At 37.2% G+C, this 19,202-nt stretch overlaps 1 protein-coding gene across 5 annotated transcripts in view; it reads right to left on the reverse strand.

Moving 5' to 3' along the window:
* The window catches only part of evi5b (ecotropic viral integration site 5b), a 58,087-nt gene extending 39,232 nt beyond the window's left edge, over positions 1 to 18,855 (reverse strand). For 3 of the 5 annotated variants that reach the window (XM_051896399.1, XM_051896396.1, XM_051896400.1), the window contains exon 1: positions 2,545 to 2,771. In XM_051896399.1, the coding sequence (XP_051752359.1) occupies positions 2,545 to 2,690 (146 nt within the window). In that variant the 5' untranslated portion in view covers positions 2,691 to 2,771. Of the gene's footprint in view, positions 1 to 2,544; positions 2,772 to 5,328; positions 5,585 to 18,576 lie in introns of those variants that run through there. The other 2 variants (XM_051896397.1, XM_051896398.1) reach the window with 2 other exon arrangements.
* Positions 18,856 to 19,202: the final 347 nt, after the last annotated feature.

Below are 19,202 nucleotides of genomic sequence, written 5' to 3' on the forward strand. Positions count from 1 at the left end.
TTAAAGATTCATCAGTGGTACTCGAGGCCCCATTTCTGCAGTGGTAAGACGAGCTCATATGGCCACGTGAAGAATTGGAGCTCCAAACACTCCACAGATCCTCTGAGCAGCTGCCCTACTTTCCATGCTGCAGAGAGAACTCTGTGTGGGTGTTGCACTCGCCCAAGCGGATCATTCTGATTCCGCTCTAATACCGAAACCAGTCTGTGATACCAAAAACAACAAGATGAAAGCGAGCAATGGGTCTCCAACCTAATCAATACTTAATGAGGAAAGGGGCGGGGCTTTATCTGCCAACAACAAATTCAAATGAATGCTCACGAAAAGGTCAACATGCCCATTAACACTTTAAAACGACCAGGAAATAAGTTGCAGATGCTGATACAGTCACAATTTCTTCTTATGTGAAACCAGGAAGGAAAAGGCCTTTATTTTATTACATTTCTCCTTCCTGGTTTCAAATGTGGCAGTTTAAGTAAATTCAGCTGATTTTAAAAGGCCTTCCAAAGAAAGTGTGGTTTAAATGACTGTCAGATATATCATTTTTACTCTGCTTTGCTATCAATATCAGACAAACTGCCTAACGTAAGCATTATGAAAGTGCTGAGGCTTGAGAGGAGACACACTCTCTGACATGTGCCAGACAGCATTACACTAATGGCATGCATACTGTGGGAGACAGCAGGTGATAGGGCATTGTTCGTGATCTCTGGGACCAGCTGTGGCTTCCAGCTGTCCTGATGAAGACTGGGGTCAGAGGTCAGCTAGCCTGAGCACCACACCCACTCTGCCATTTAGTAAAGGTCACAGGTCAAAATGGGTTAACATACTAAATCTAAAGTGAATAAGTACAAATGCACATCCACAGTTGATTTTTTTTCCTCCCTCAGTTTGCTGTGCAAAACCGTAAAGATAAACAAATGTTCTCCTAGAATAAACTACGAGTTATCTGAACCAAAGTGAAATTTTGTATAAATGAGTTGGCAATAAATTAGTTAAAATGTTGGCCATGCGTTCCATTACCATAAATGTTACTGTTAAAGGGTTAGTTCACCCAAAAATGAAAATTCTGTCATTAATTACTCACCCTCATCTCGTTCCACATCCTTAAGACCTTTGTTCATCTTCAGAACATAAATTAAGATATTTTGGATGAAATACAATGGCTCAGTGAGGCCTGCATTGCCAGCAAGACAATTAACACTTTCAATGCCACTGTAGTCACATGAACTGTTTTAAATATGTCTTTAGTAGCTTTCTGGTCATTGAAAGTTTTAATTGTCTTGCTGGCAATGCAGGCCTCACTGAGCCATCGGATTTTATGAAAAATATCTTAATTTGTGTTCCGAAGATGAACGAAGGTCTTAAGGGTGTGGAACGAGATGAGGGTGAGTAATTAATGACAGAATTTTAATTTTTAGGTGAACTAACCCTTTAATCATTTTACATTTACACTACCGTTCAGACTTTTTTTTTTTTTTTTTTACAAAATTAACACTTTTTTTGCAAGGATGCATGAAACTGATTAACAGTGACAGTAAAGACTTTTACATAATTACAAAAAAACTGGAATAAATTATAATTGACAGGAAATTATTTTATTTTGCAATATACTATAATATATTTAAAACTGTAATAATATTTCACAATATTACCGTTCTTACTGTATACAAACAAATGCAGCCTGCAGAGTGAGAGGTGGAATAGGATCAGGACACATCACCGGCAAGACTCGAACCAGAGTCACTCGCATGAACATTACAGTTTGGAGCAAATTTGCAAACCATGTTCAAGACATTTCCTACAACTAGGTGTGAGCAATTCTCCTACTTGTTATAATGTAAACAATGGAAGACTGAGACTGATAGACAGAAAACAAAGAGTGATAGACAGACAGCTCCACAACCCTTTATCTCTCACAGGTTCTATATTTGGAAAAGTACTGTGCCATCACTTGTCTGAGAACACAACACAGCCACCCCAGTAAAGGCTTCACTGTGTTAACATCATGTCAGTGCTCTTGACATATCACTGTTTGTATTAGAGAGCAGGCTAAATTTGGACCACACCAGAAAAGAAGCTGGACAAGACTAGAGCTCTTCAACACAAGGTTGGACAAACTTTAAAGTTGGCAAGACCGAAGGCAAATTATACACAAACAACAAAATTTCCTTAAAAAAAAAAAAAAAGCTTGCAGATGTTTCAATTTCCTGCTTTTCAGCATAAAATATGCTTCAGTTCCTTTACAAATGCTTTTCTTGTATTCAAATTAAGTGCTGTCCACAAGTCTGTGCACGTGCTGTGGAATTGATACAGAAGCAGCTGTTTCGGTATTCATATCAGCAAAGAGTATGTGACGATACATCAGCGTATCAATATTTTGAACACAGCCCAAAGAGACCCAATAAGCACTGCAATGTTCTGACAAAACGGTGCTCCCAAAATGCTTTTGGGAATGGGAAAATTGTTAAAAGTGTTGTGCTTTGGTAAACACTAAAGACTGGGAACAAATCATCCAGACGACATTCGGTGAAGCACTCATACCTGTTCTGCTCCTCTAGTTTGGCCAACAGCTCCACATCATCTGGGCTGAGCTGGGTCGGGGAGGCTGAGGAGGGCGAGGACAGCGAGGCAGTGGATGAAGCCACAGTAGTGTGCAGCGAAGAGGGCGTGGCCACCTGACTAGCCATCTGACTCACCGTGTGCGACACTGAGTTCTTTACCCATGAAAGAGTCGAACTCAGCTTGCCTGCTACCTTGTCTGTCGCCACCTGTGTAAAAATAAAATAAAGATTATTTAAGGGGGAAAACAAAATTGTTACAATTCAGAAAACATCTTAAAGGCTTTAATTTTAGCAAACTAGTGTCAGGATATGAGAAGTTTCTTGTTATAAACTCTAATTCTTGGTTTTATATAATATGTAATTTGTCAAATCACATGATAGTTTTGTTTATTTTTAAAAATCATCATCATCATGCTCTTCTAGATAAAGTGTGTTTAAAGCAACTTCATAGTTGTTAGACTGCTTTTTCTTCAGGTGTCAGTCACTTATGATAGTGTTTATGCTAATATTATGTAAGCTACTTAAATGGCATATATTGAACAAATGTATAGATACAATGAACAATGAGACAAATTAAAAGGGTATATCAGAACATCTGACAATATTACAGAAAAAAAAAATTAAATCTAGTAAACACATCTCAACAGTTACAGCATGTCCACATCACTAGCAATCTTTTTTCTTGTGTAGAGTGCATCTTAAATTAATCCTGAATAAGCTAATTACAGCAAAAATTTTGCAGAATGTTTGTGTTACTACAATATCTTACAAACTGTGAAACTAACTGAGGCAATTTCTTCAATAAGATGCTTTAAGAAATGAAACTTAAGGAACCGTTTTAGATTTGTTTGTGGGGATGGCCTGAAAGACCAAATCCCTCACACAGGCATTCTTGTGTATGAAAAAATTCAGGTCAATGAAAACAGCTTTGCACTGTCCAAAATATGCATGCAGACTGATTTGAATGTGGCAAAGTTTATATTACCACAAACAAACACACTGGTTTTCATACTTGGTTTGGACTGTACAGTGCCATTGTTCACTTTCCCTTATATGCCTTTTTTTGTTGCTTTGCTTTAAAAAAAAAAAAAAAAAAAGGACTATTTTTAAAACTACTAAAGGAATAGTTCACCCAAACATTAAAATTCTTTTTTTCTTCTGTGGAACACAAAAAGAAGATATTCTGAAGAATGTTGCTTACCACGGACTTTGGACAAAAAAAAAAAAAAACAAACAAACAAAAAATGTTCCACGTAGGAAAAAAATCATACAGGTTTGGAACAACATGAAGGTGAGTAAATTATGACAATTTTTATTTTTGGGTAAACTATCCCTTTAAGAATTGGTAAATATACTTGCTGGTAAAGGCAGTTGATGACGTTTGAAAAATGATCAGATTACATTTTTACATAATATTCCCATGACTATATTCTCCATTATTTCCCATATAGGTCAGCAGGGTTAACACCCAGCACTAGTCAAATGAAAGTTCTCTTTGCAAGTCACAGTGGGGTGCAGCCTGTCAGACATAGGATTGACATTGGGCAAGAAATGCTGTTGCTAAGAAGCAACAAATGATTTCATATAGGTTCATTTTAACCAAATAACATTGCATTGAGATTATAGGTAAATTGCCAGTAACAACATACAAGATAATGTCACTTGTCTAAAAAGAAAACTGTCTGGTTAAACAAGTGTCTGGTAAAATTAAGCATTCATCATAGCCAGTTAGCCACTGTGGCTTTTAGTTTTTTTTAAGTCAGTGAAGTTTTGGTCTTAGCACATTTCACCCATATGATATATACGTATATGGCAAAAATAATCATTCATCTGCCATAAAGCAGAGCATCCATAAAAATGTGACCCTTTGTAATCATCTGACAATAAAAGACAAAGACATAAAAGACATTAGACATCGCTTTTGTTTGGCATCCTCTTCAAAAGTGGCTCTTTAAAAGACAATTGGATTTCAGTGTCTTTTAGTCCATGCCTATAGCTTTGAGGTCATCTATATGCTAGTATACTCCTAAAACTTGGAAAAAACAGTTTAGCGGATACAGGCATTTGCTGTATTTCGTATTCTTATATAATCAAAATATTGAGGTCTCATCTTCCAATTGCAAGTCTAATTATTTATCCAATAAAATTCTCCCTAAAATGGGCATGTACCTTCCACCAAGAACAAATACTTGTCTTTGACTTAACATAGCAAATTATAATTATCAAATAGCAAAGCATGATTTGTGGCCAACATCCTTTAGTTTGCATCATAGACATAAAAAAGCTCTTAAATGTGTCCTGGACCACCTTCCTCTTTCATTGAAAAATAGGCTACATCGGCACAGGAAAGAAAACTATATTTGTGAAGCCATTTCATGAGCTTTTTAAAGTGCTGTGTAAAGGGTTTTATGAAACACTTCTTCCTTACAGCTACAAAAGCAAATTGGTTTACTAGGTCATTAGTTAGGCGTGTACACCTTAGATTGGAAACTGATGCTATCTGTCATTCTATATTTTCAAAAGACGACCTTTAGAAGGTTTGGACTAAGGAAATATTTGAGGTAGTTGTGTACTTCCCACCAGAACGGCAGTAGTAAAAACACTGATTCGCTCAAACTGAATCACACTGAACCTGAAGACATTAAAAAGGCACAAAGCAGTAACTGACAGTACGAAGACAACTGGGAACCATGACAGTGTAACATTAGAAAGGCAAGAATCCTCCGTTTCCATCTAGGATTTCCTAGGTGTACTTTGCTCTTACCTGAAGAAAAACGTCACCCTAACTGAGGTCCTCGTTAATTCCATAAACAAATCCACAGGAGAAATAACAGTATTTGAAGACGATATTCTCTTGTGATCTAACTATCTCTGCAGTCTTCTGAGATGTCTGACAGATTCCAAAGTCACACTGTTGTCTAGGTGTCACCTGGGGTCAAAGTGCTCAAGTAGAAGACACAGAGGCAGCTGTAAAGTAGACAGAAGCAGTTGTGTAAGCTTCTACCTTCCCTTTTACAGCTGTAACACTAATTCATGCCTTGGAATTCACCCGACAGAGAAAAAAAAATCCTTTCCTGCAAAGCCTCTGTGACGTCTGAGCTCACCGCGCAGAGCTTCACGACATAAGTGAGCTGTAATGATAAACCCAGGGGAAGTCTACCTCTTTACAACAAAGCAGGTTTCTCATTTGCATGTGGCACTTCTCTGAATCCTCTACAAGACAGATCTCACGTTTCCTCTTGCAATCACCATTTCTGACAAATTATGACCACACGCTTATGCATGGCTTCTGTGGTTTCACAAACAACCAAAAACAAAATGTTATAGTATTCCCCATCAAAATGCCTAGAAATGACTCAGAGCAGTCAAAGTTGGAAACACCCTTTCTTAGACAGCGTTACAGTCAGAAGAGTGACACAGAAAGAGGCGGGGTATAGACAGGAAGACCAGAACAAAGTGCAGATACAAATTAAGGAGCAATCAAGAATTGACAGGTGTATCTGATATAAATAAAATACATATATACACTAATTATAGATACATTGAATCCTTGTAATATTACAATATAATATTATACATACATAATCTCACAAAAGTGAGTACACCCCTCACATTTCAGCAACTATTTTAGTATAAGGGACAATACTATAGAAATGAAACGGATATATTTTAGAGTAGTCAATGTGCTGCTTGTATAGCAGTATAGATTTACTGTCATCTGAAAATAACTTTACATACAGCCATTATTGTCAAAATAGCTGGCAACAAAAGTGAGTACACCCTAAGTGATAACAGTTGTATGTTGTTTAACCATGCAAAGCCACATGTCCTATTCATCAAGTTCATGTTTTTGTCTGCTTGATAGGACCATACAAATGTGTGGATCTTGTATTAAAGCAGTTAAAATTTGGTGCTTTGAGTACAATTCTCTCATACTGATCACTGGATGTTCAACATGGCACCTCATGGCAAAGAACTCTCTGAGGATTTGAGAATTAGAATTGTTGCTCTCCACAAAGATGGCCTCGGCTATAAGAAGATCAGTAACGCCCTGAAACTGAGTTACAGCACAGTGGCCAGGATCATAGAGAGAGGTTTTCCAAGACGAGTTCCACTCGGAACAGGCCAAAGAAGTTGAATCAAAGAAGTTGAGACCTTGTGCTGTGCATCAGGTGCAGAAGCTGGCTTCAAAAAACAGATGCATGAGTGCTGCCAGCATTGCTTTAGAGGTTGCAGAAGCGGAAGGTCAGCTTGTCAGTGCTCAGACTGTATGCCGCACACTGCAACAAGTCAGTTTGCATGGCTGTCAACCCAGAAGGAAGCCTCTTCTGAAGCTGGCTCACAAGAAAGCCCGCAAACAGTTTGCTGAAGACAACCTGTCCAAAAGCATGAATTACTGGAACCATGTCCTGTGTTCTGATGAGACTAAGATAACTTGTTTGACTCAGATGGTGTCCAGCATGTGTGGCGACACCCTGGTGAGGAGTACCAAGAAAATTGTGTCTTGCCTACAGTCAAGCATGGTGGTGGTAGCATCATGGTCTGGGGCTGCATGATTGCGTCTGGTACTGGGGAGCTCTGCTTCATTGAGGGAAACATGGATTCCAACATGTACTGCGACATTCTGAAGCAGAACATGATGCCCTCCCTTTAGAAACTGGGCTGAACGGCATGATAATGACCCCAAACACACCGCCAAGATGACAACTGCCTTGCTGAGAAAGCTGAAGGTGATGGAGTGGCCAAGTATGTCTCCAGACCTGAACCCTATTGAGCACCTGTGGGGCATCCTCAAGCGGAAGGTGGAGAAGCGCCATGTGTCTAACATCCAGCAGCTCCGTCATGTCATTATGGAGAAGTGGAAGAGGATCCCAGCAACAACCTGTGTAGCTCTGGTGAATTCCATTCCCAGGAGGATTAAGGCAATGCTAGATAACAATGGTGCTCACACAAAATATTGACACTTTGGACAGAGTTTTGACATGTTCACTTAGGGTGTACTCACTTTAGTTGCCAGTTATTTAGACAATGGCTGTATGTTGAGTTATTGTCAGAGGACAGTAAATATGTACTGCTATACAAGCTGCACATTGACTACTCTAAAGTATATCCAGTTTTCATTTCTATAGTGTTGTCCCTTGAGAACATAACAAAATTGTTGCTGAAATGTGAGGGGTGTACTCACTTTTGTGAGATACTGTACATATTTTATATATACACTTTTTTGCAAAATAAAGTCAGCCCAAATTTAGCTCATAAGTCCATACAAAGTCTGCTCAAAGCTGTGTCCGTGCATTAGAAGCTACACACACATGCAAATACAATCTGCCTGGTTTCATAAACCAAAATCAGATTTCATACTCTTGTCCACTGATCCACTCATTAGCTCAGTTTTTTTAAATATCAACAAGTTAGTAAGAAAGCAAAAGGAACTAAACTCACACCACATCAGAAATTCTGTCATTCTCTCAGCTGTGGTCCAACTGAGAGTGCTGGCACTGTCAAAGAGGTGAGTCAATACTGTAAGTAATGAAAACATCATTTGGGTAAGCCTAACTTAGCGTTTTCATACACAGAGGAGAAGAGTAACTGCTAGGAAACAGAACAATATCACTTCCTCTGCCCTGGCCTTCTAAATGATTCATACAGAAGTGCTGGGCTGTGTTTGCTGAACAAGACAAAAAAAAAAAAAAAAAGGAAGGTCAGGCCTCATGCATTTTTATTATGTTTAATAAAAATTCCCAAGGATAACTCCCTCTTCTAACGAAAGAACTATTATCTACTAAGTACAACAACAGAAATAGACACATGAAAGGCAACACAGACACATATCTGTGTGGTCACAATGAATTGTCAATTTTTAGACAGATCTCTGTGTAAAGGCGTTGTGAAAAACAGAACTTAAAAACTGTGCAATCAACATACTGCAGAAGAAAACAACCATTTCAATATTATATTAGATGATAATGAATTTATGAATTGCTTTACAGTTAGAAATTAGGGATAGAAATTGGTGTAGAACATGTAGCCAACTAGTAAAAATACAGTTAGAATATTGCAAATATAGATAAAATATAGGGAAGATAAACAGTTTAAAGAGGGGGATAGAAATCAGCAAAAAATTAATACGAGATTTTGCTTCATTAAACCATATTTTTTCAAGGTTTAAGACAGAGACCATCTCAGCAAGCCATCTCTGAAAACATGAGGGAGCTTAATATAATTCTCTTAGCCACAACCATGCCCAGCATCAATGCCAGCTGCAAATAATAAGGCAAAGAGGAATATCTTTGAAGGAAGAGGAATATCCGAATAGCCAAAAATGGCCAATTCCATTTCAGGAGGGAGATTCTGATCATATGCCGCTGAATACCAAGAAAAAATACCTTGCCAGTAACTCTGGAGTTTCAGGCAGAACCAAAAAGAATGAGAAAGTTCCCTCTGCACCCTGACATCAATCACAAATTGGAGACACAGCTGGGTAGATCTTGTGTAGTTTGGATTTAGAATACTGCAATTTTAAACTGAAATAATTGGAGTCTTGCATTGATGGAACAGTTGTTAACTACTTTAGTTAACATGAACTAGAATGATCAATACTTCTAGAGCATTTATTAATCTTAGATAATGTTAATTTCAACATTTACTAATACATTAATCATAGTTGTATTTGTTAATGTTAGTTAATGCTTTGTGAACATGAACAATCAATGAACAGCTGGATTTTTATTAACTAACATTAACAAAGATTAATAAATACTGCAACAAATGTATTGCTCACTGTTAGGTAATGTATTAACTAACATAAACTAATGTTAACAAATGTAAAGTGTTACCTATATATTTATTGATTTTTCATAAATGTATAGGTTGAAGTTAGATTTATGTTGAAATGTTATTGGTTACATAAGAAATAAAAAAATTTAAATTTTGCATACTATTTTTATTTGATACAGTGGCTAAATTAATGAGAAATAAAGCTTCAACTTTAGAGGTTTCCAAACACTTTTTGATTTTTTTTTTACTTGCAAGACTGATTATATTAGAGAGAAAATTATAACCATGCAACTGTCTACTACAGTATTGCATCAGACGTCGGGCTATAGACCCCCTGTGGAACAATTCCATTCATTCTTTGCTATAGGAGAGGAAAAATTGTCTAAACTTGTTAAATCATCAAAATCATTAACATGTATGTTAGACCCTATACCAACTAAGCTACTGAAAGAGATACTTACAGAAGTCATAGATCCTCTTCTTATCTTAATATTATTAATTCATAATTGTTATTTGGATATGTACCAAAAACTTTTAAGCTGGCTGTTATTAAACCTCTTTTTTAAAATAACGCAACTTCATTCTAGAAAATTAGTTAAATACAGACCAATCTTGAATCTACCTTTTCTGTCAAAAATACTAGAAAAGGCAGTATCCTCACAACTATGTTCCTTTTTAGAAAGAAATGGTATCTGCGAGTATTTACAGTCAGGATTTAGACCGTATCATAGTACTAGACTGCTCTCATTAGAGTTACAAATTATTTACTCTTATCATCCGTAATGGTTGTATCTCTCTATTAGTGTTACTGGATCTTAGTGATGCATTTGATACTATCGACCACAACATTCTTTTGAATAGACTTGAAAATTACATTAGAATTAGTGGAATTGCATTGGCATGGTTCAAATCATACTTATCTAATGGTTACCAATTTGTAGCAGTAAATGAAGAGATGTCATATCGATCACAAGTTCAGTATGGAGTACCGCAAGGCTTGGTACTAGGACCATTGCTTTTCTTTTGTACATGCTACCCTTGGGAGATATCATTAGGAAGTATGGCATTAGTTTTCACAGTTAAGCTGATGATACTCAGCTCTACATTTTAATGTGCCCTGACGAAACAAATCTATTCAAAAAAAAATTAACGAACTGCGTAGTTGGTATAAAAATTGGATGACTAGAAATTTCCTACTACTTAATTCTGAAAAAAACAAACAAAATAAAAAAAAAAAACAGATTTTAATTATTGAACCAAAAATCTCTGCACGTAACAACCTAGAATACTGTCTAACACTTGATGGCTGCTCTGTCAGGTCTTCGTCGTCAGTTAGGAATTTGAGTGTGCTCTTTGATACCAATCTTTTATTTGAAAGCCACATTTCTAACATCTGTAAACTGCATTTTTCCATCTAAAAAAATATATCTGTCAGTTTAAATCTAGACTAAAAACACATCTCTTTAACCTGGCATACACATAACATGATCAATTTCTATTATTCAAATCAGTTAAATGATTGTTAGACTGCATAAATTAGACCAACTGGAACTGGGAACACTTCCTATAACACCCAATGTACTTGTTACAACCTAAAAAGAATGACATCTGCGCTAATATTAGTTTGTCTGTCTCATCCTTATCCCGAGTTTACCGTAGTCAGCCGGATCCAGTCCATATCCAGATCAGATAATGGACCTGCACCTAGAAACGACCACAACGCAGCCCTGAATATCAGCAGAGACCGTGTCTACTAGACAATCCCCTGGGAAGGCCTCGTCAAAATGACAGCCATTGTGAGTGTTCATTAAAGACAAAGAGCAAAAAACAATAACAAAGTCTGTCATTATGTCAAGCTGGGTAGAAACCTGCAGACATGCATGCTGGCACAGATCCTCAGCAAAGACCACAAGAACCAGACAGGTCCTCCGCACAGACCACTATGGCCGGCTTCGGCTCCACACCGGCGAGATGCAGCCTGAATCATAATCACACTGTGTTCGTTCGGTGTATGAGAACTTAACTGAGCTGGACGATGACTTTTTTTTTTTTTTTGCAGAACTGATTTATAGAAGAAATTAACTAATTCAATTTACAACGGAAATGAATCAACACTGAACTGACTTCAGCTGAACAACATCCGAAATGCATAATTTTCCTGTTATCACTGTAAAGACTTTGAAACAATCTATATTGTATAAAGCTCTATATAAATGAAGGTGACTTGACTATTTTAATATGCATTTTATTTTTAATAGCTCTGTTGTCAGAGCTATAAAAAAAAAAAAAAAAAAAAAAAAAAAAAAAGCACAATCGATTTCACAAAACAGCCATCCCTATAGAGATACATAAAACAAAATAACTGTATGACAACAAAATACTGTGACCCTCTTTTCTTTTCTTTTTCTCATTGGAGAAATAGTGAATTATATTTATTGTACAGAGGCAAATTATTTCATGACTCCAAGCCTCCGTCATGACCCCAGACTAATCTCCAGCTGACAATGATATATTTTCAATAAAAACCCCTGACAGCCAGACCTCAGCTCATCCTGGAAGGTGAACAAGAAAGTGATGTGCATGCACTTTCTATCCACACTGCTGGAGGTTCAGAAGAAGGAAAAAACAGACTACATGGACTTTTGAACATGCTGAAGTCAACACAACATTTTCCAGCAACCCATTAACTGGCCAGAGCTACATATCCAGAGTGAGAGCCAGAGAAGTGAGTGTTCATTAAAGACAAAGAGCAAAAAATAATAACAAAGTCTGTCATTATGTCAAGCTGAGTAGAAACCTGCAGACATGCATGCTGGCACAGATCCTGTGTTGCACAGGAAAACAGGAAACAGCAGCTAGAGATTACCACCTTTATTAGTGGTACGTCCCTACACTGATCCCGCTAATGTAGCACGCTGCACAGGACTGCAGAAAACCTTTTGATTGCAAAATTTATATATAATGAAAAAATGATCTGTCTGATAAAGAGACTAGAGTCAGACGTGCTGTCTAGACTAAAATGATTATGCATCAACATAAAAAATTACTGTTATGGTTTTCACCGCAACATACACTAATGTTTTATGTACTTCTGTCATTATTTACTCATCCTCATGATATTTTGAAGAATCTTTACAAGGCTCGTTTCCATTCAATCACAGATAATAACAACCATGTCTGCCAAGCTCAAAAAGGAAAAGAAAAGAAGTCCACACAACTTTAACATTACATTTCAAGTCATCTGAAGTTTTACAATAATATTGTGTTAAAAAAACAAAAAAAAAAAAAAAAACACTAAATTAAGTTGTTGTATCCGGGTAATCTTTCCCCCTGGTGAAGCATGTACGATCACAATCAATCACACTGATGCCTTTGTGTGTCACGCCAAGCAGAGCTGTGCAATTAATCGCAATTGAATCGCAATTTCGATTTTCAATTCGATAATGCTGCGTTTTATTTTTCATTTGATTATTCAATTTCTGTAGTAGGCTGTTAGCTGAATACTTTGAGACTTAATTGCGTGAAAAACATAAAGCACCATTTGTTTCATTTGTATCTTTTTTTCTATTTTATTTGACCTGTTGTTTGTAATTTGCTTTTTTCTTTTTATTGTATAGCTAACGGCCTATTTATTTTCAATCATTTTTTATGTCTTTTCCATTAGTTAGCCTAATATTCTGCTGTGGTATTAAAATTCTAAAAGAATTCTAAGAGAATTCTAAAATGTTACTGGTATTTAAAATTTAGATATCATTTCCAGCAAATATATACTTAATATATAGGCATCATTAAATAAATTACTTTGGTCATATGGTCCACACATAGAGTAGGCTAATTGTGTTAAATAATCATGATTACAATACTGACCAAAATAATCATGATTATTATTTTTGCCATAATCAAGCAGCCTCAACAGCGTTGAGATCATTTTTAGGTATTTAACAACAGACAATTTCAGGTAGTCAGAGCTTAGCGTTTTTCAGCATAACCTGTAAAAGATTCAGGCATTTTTTCAATATCAAAATAATACTTGTAGTATTGTGTAATTCTCCTCAGGTTTTACGTAATTTAGAGAATACCATTTGAATATCTAGGAAAGAAAATGAGACTTGAGTTGCTTCTTTTTTGAAGTCTGATAAGTCATAAGGTCTATTTTTAGTTTTTTAATCATATTGAAGAGAGTGTGAAGATTCTTCAAAAATTGTCCTTTTCTGCACCATGAAAAAGAATAACATCATATCGATTTGAAACAACATAGGGTGAACAAATAATGACAATTTTTCATTTTTGGGTGAACCATTCCTTTTAAGCGATAAAAACAGTGCAAGCCCAACCTGTCTCTCTGTGAGTGAACTTTAAACTAAGCGAGCAGGAGGCGGTCATGTCTTTAGCTAAAGCTCTGTGTCCTCCACTGTTTGTTATAGATTCTGCTTCAGCTGTCCAAATAGTCCACAGGACAGCCAACCTGTGGCCCTAACAACACACATCAATATAGAGAGAGCTTTAGGACAACAACCGGCAAACACAGCATAGGGTTATTTTGGAAAACAGCTATTTATCATTTCCAACACATGTTCAGTACAAGGAAAATAATTTCACTGTGAGATAAACGAGAGGAATAGGTATTTAACAACAGACAATTTCAGGTAGTCAGGGCTTAGCGTTTTTCACCATAACCTGTAAAAGATTCAGGCAATTTTTCAATATCAAAATAATACTTGTAGTATTGTGTAATTCTCCTATTCTAACTTAATTTGCCTTATAACAATTGTAATTTGACACTTGTTCTATGCCTACCAACACTGTCTATGTAACTCAATGATCAACCACAAAAACGCTAGTCACAATACTTCTTGAGTGCCATCAAGCCGTAGTTTTATGTAAAAGCAACGGCCCTGGGCATGTGACCAAAAGCGCAAAACTTTTACTGGTTGTATGGCCAGCATTATTTGTAGAGTGATGGAAAAGAGATTAGAACACCCCTCCGTAAAAAAAAAAGTTGCACTGACCGATGAATGTTTGAGTTAACAGAGGCATTAACTGTTAGCTGTTCATTCAAATTAAAATATTATATTTAATATTAAAATATTAAAATATTGCTCTGAATCTTTTCTTGGTGTTAACAGGCATTAGTTCTGTAAAATATAACCAGAAGTTTAAACAAATGGAAAAATAGCCCCACCTCAAAAGGATGCATTGGACAGCTTCACAAATGAAGTAACAAAACATTTCTACCAAACAATTCATGCAAGTCACACTTCTGCTTTTGATTTCCTTTGCTGTAGGCAACAAAAATTATTTTATCATTGTCGTGTAAATGTCCCCTTAGTCACAAACGCATTCTAACTAAATTAAATCTGTTCCTTGTATAAAGCGATCGAGTATCTTCAGAAAATTTGGACTAAACCAGTTCATATGGATTAGTTTTATGATCTCTTCATGAACTTTTTGAAGCATCAAAGTTTCAGTTGCGTAGCTGTCTATGGCGGGACAGAAAGCTCTTCATTTGTGTATCGAAGATTAACAAAGTCTTACGGGTTTGGAACGACACGTGTTTGAGTAATTATATGACAGAATTTTCATTTTGGTGTGAACGAACCCTTTAATCGTGCCACTAACTCCATGCATCGATGACTCATGGCCCAGATGGTCTGCTTCCATATTAAGTAACACACTTTAGGGACTTATTGTAATGGAATGTTTAAGTCTTCAAACCACACTAAGTTTAATGATGTTCTCTGTATAGGCCTGCAGCAAGTGGCCATCTTGCAGGTGGCATCTTATCTAATGATCTTCTGCAACAGCATGTGTAAATCAAGACTGCACTTCTAGTTTTCCACATTGTTTTTCAAAGGAGATGACAATGACAGAGCAGCAACAATACATCTGAATACCGAAAGATGAAAGGGCCTTTGCCAGACACAATATAACAACAGACTTGTCACTGTTAGACCAAAAAAGGTCTGTGCAAGACTGACCTTTGCAAAAAGGGATTCAGGATACCTTATATACTAAGCAGCTTTTTTTTTTGTTGCATTATATTTTTCCACTCTTTTTCACCAGTCAGCACTTTGCTGTGAGGGAATCGGCTGGTTTGCTTACGTCTGTGCACTACTGCCTGACTCAAGGTTAGAAATTCCCACAGTCATGCAGTCTGAGATATAAGATACTCTTAAAAAGGAACTGAAATAATGCCTGTCTGCAAAGCAAACACAAGTTCCATTTGCTCAGGCCAAATGGAAGCAAGATGTTTGTCTGAGTGTGTATGTGTGTAAATGGGTGAGAAAGGAAGGACAGAGAAAGAGAGGGAGTGAAGAGCAAGTTTATACAAGGCCACAAGACTTTAACAAAGCATTCCTGCAGGGAATCTTCTATTCAATGTGACAAATTGTATGAAGTGAGATGGAGCAGTGCACCAACATGGCTGGGCCGCGTGAATAAGAACAATGAACGATCCCAGCATCCATAAGGGGAAAATATAACATCAAATGTAAGCAAAAAACAAAGTCCCCTCTACCAGACAAGAAGAATTCTAGAAGGCAAGTAGAGGCAAGTCATTTGGTCGCATGAATTCGATTAAAATCTCAAGACACATTTACACCCGCAAGCCACCACTAAGTCAGTCAACATCAAGCATTAGCATTCCCACCACAACAGACTAGAAGACTGTCAGAAGCATTACGTAGTCACATTCAAGATTATCAGCCTGACAAATCAAGGAAATCTTATCACATGACTGACAAACATACCTCAGGTCACAATACAGTCAAATTCCTGAATCTGCATGTTCCAGTGAAGTGCTACAACAGCACATAACACTGCAGTTTGGTGTTCACAGAAGAAGGATGGGCTCACAACTAAAGTGGATCAGCAGCGATCAGAGGGGGATCAGCTGTAATCACTGCAAAGCCCGAGTTAAAGATCCAGTGGTTCACGTTTTACTCGTGGTTCTAACGACCTTGATGGGGTCAGAGGATGAAGGTGAGAGGCAAGTATCTGAACTAGAGGAAGGTGTTTTTTTTTCCTCCAACACAGACTTCCTGGACTAGAAATCTGATCACTCTTAAAAATGTTAACACCAAAGATAAATGGAAGGGAGAAAAAAAACATCATAGTTGGCAGTTTTCCTAAAGCCATTGATCAGCTAATCACACCACTCTGCATGGCCCTAATGTTTACATTTTCATTAACGAACTGTATTATTTAGTCAAAATGAACTTTAAATGGTAACACAACAGATTATAACAAGAGTACATATGCCATCAAAAATGCCCTTTGATACATGATTATTTTAAGCCCGGGATACACTGCACAATTTTTTGCTGTCCTAGACGAAAGATTGCCATCGTGAAACAATCGTGGCGATTTCTGAGTTCAAAGACGTGGCGAGTTCAAAGACGGCCATTTTCCCGTTCTTGCGACCAAAGATAGCCTACGATAACTTTCTGACAGTGTCAGAAATTCAGCATGATCATCGCACAGTGTGTTTGCTGTTACGACCTACGTCTACTGACCAGCCAATAAAAATGCGAAATGAAATCAATGCAACATGGCGCTAAAACTTAAAACTGCTTACCTCAAGCTCTTTTCCCTTCTTCTTTCGCCGCTTCCTTTTTTTTCAGCACACATAAAAACTACAACTGCCAAAGTGTGATTCAACATGGTCTTTTTGTTTACCACTAGCGCATGCTGATGACGTTTTATTCTTCTATAGAAACTTGCATCGTAGCCTACGAGTCAATAGGCTTGTTCGAGATGCATCGGCGCTGCGCAGACCGATCAGCGTATGACATCAAAGTACTGCGAGAGCGATTGGAGAGCATACGACTTCTTATGCTATTGAATCGCTCTCGCGGTACTTTGATGTCACACACCGATTGGTCTGCGCAGCGCCGATGCATCTCGAACAAGCCTAATAGGTGTCATCAGCGTACAGTCTACATGCTTGTCGTACCCAAGTTTAATAGATCCATGTCGCAGAGTGTGATTTGTAATGATCTTAGGATTGCTAAAATCGTGCAGTGTATCCCGGGCTTTAGACATTGGATGAAACATCTTTACCTGTTATTAGTTTTAAAATAGCTTTTCCACAAATATTTACACTCCAAACTTTGAATTAGAGATGATCACTAGAATGTCCCTAACAAAATTACAAAATAAACACTATGCAAATATTTTTTAAAGCAGGTAAAACTAGTCACCCCTCATTTTTATAGGACAGTTTTTACAGGTTTTTATATGTAGTGAATTTTAATATTAAGTAAATGTTTATTTTTTTATTTATTTTAAACATTTATTTTTATATTTTCTATATGTCACTATGAAAACTATGAAATATCAAGATTAGAGACCATGTTTTGTCCCGGTACTCACTGGTAACCTGCTCATCTCCTCCAAAACCTTTTAGTCCAGCAAATATGGCAACATATTTGAATGCATACAATAGAAATACTCCCATGATGATTAGATCATCAGTATTCTTGATGTTTGCTTTGTGTAATAGTATAGAAACACAATGGACTAATGTGTTTGTTTCTGTTTAATGTGATCACACTCCTCTAGTTTCTTCTGATCAATGCATGCTGGGTCTCACCCCACCCTAGACATCTAAACGTGGCACTGTGATCCGTGACAATGTTGTGACCAGACGCACGTGCATTAACCTCTGACCACAAATGTGGAACTATTATTCAAAACTCAAAATAATAAGGCTAACAAATAACAGAGCAAATCCAATGGCATTTAAATATATGTTGGCAAACAACCCAGCTCATAACATCAGTCGTACGACATACGTGTGCATGATTTAGAATAAATCTAATAATAATTATGATAAATTGCCAACATATAGCAGATTATATCAATATAACCTATAAAGGAATATGATACATTATGCATACTTTAAACTGGTCAGTGTTAAGCGGAGTCTTGCTGAGATATCTGAGACTCTGGCTAAAGGAGTTAGCAGTGGTGGCTAACGGACAGTCTAGACCTCAAACTGAAATGCTGGAACTGTTTTAAGAGTCTCAAAAATGACAACTGTTATACCTTATTTTAGTATTTAAACTGTGTTTTACTAGCTGACAAGAAGCTAGATGAATTGACCCTGAATAACTACATGGACAACTATATAAACAACCACAACAAACAACGAACGTTGGACGGCATTCACCTCCTTACTGCAACAGGCACAGACACACACATACTAGATTAAAACCCGTCTCAAACTGTTTACCTTGAAGTCTTTTTCAATTCCAGGGGTTTTAGCTAAATATTAACTTTCCATGGAGCGAGGTAAAGTTGCATAACCTTGCACACAAGCGCACACTGAGGGTTCAAGCCCGTCGTCAGCGGTCAGTTTTCACACTAGGGCAGGATTTCAACAGTCCAGTCCATAGAGACGCTGAATGTATAAAGCCCGTGTGTGCGCAGACAGCAAGGCAGTTACCGCAGCTCCTCCAGCAGTCACTCATGCCATCAGAAGACGGGCTGTGCGCTGCGGCTGCGCTGGACAGAACTGCGCATGCGTACACATGCGCTGCCTGCAGGGCTAACCAGCTCTCTACCACCCTCTGCTGTAAACAGTAGGCTACATGTAAACACACGACACGAGTGCGGACTAAATGAAAATAATAAATAATAATATAATAACAAATTAGAAAAGAACAAAATTAAAAGTAGCGTCACTTAACAATTTCAGGGTCCACCTTCACATTTTACCAGAGACGTTCATTGTGCATCTTCACTGATTAAACTACAGATGTAATTCATAAACAAAGCAATTTTTGAATACAACAAGACATAATGAACAAAATGTAGTTATTTCATAATTATTTTCATAACAATGAGTCCATCTAGGCC

Source organism: Ctenopharyngodon idella, chromosome 6 (assembly GCF_019924925.1).
Source record: "Ctenopharyngodon idella isolate HZGC_01 chromosome 6, HZGC01, whole genome shotgun sequence".
In the NCBI taxonomy this organism is placed as follows: Eukaryota; Metazoa; Chordata; class Actinopteri; order Cypriniformes; family Xenocyprididae; genus Ctenopharyngodon; species Ctenopharyngodon idella.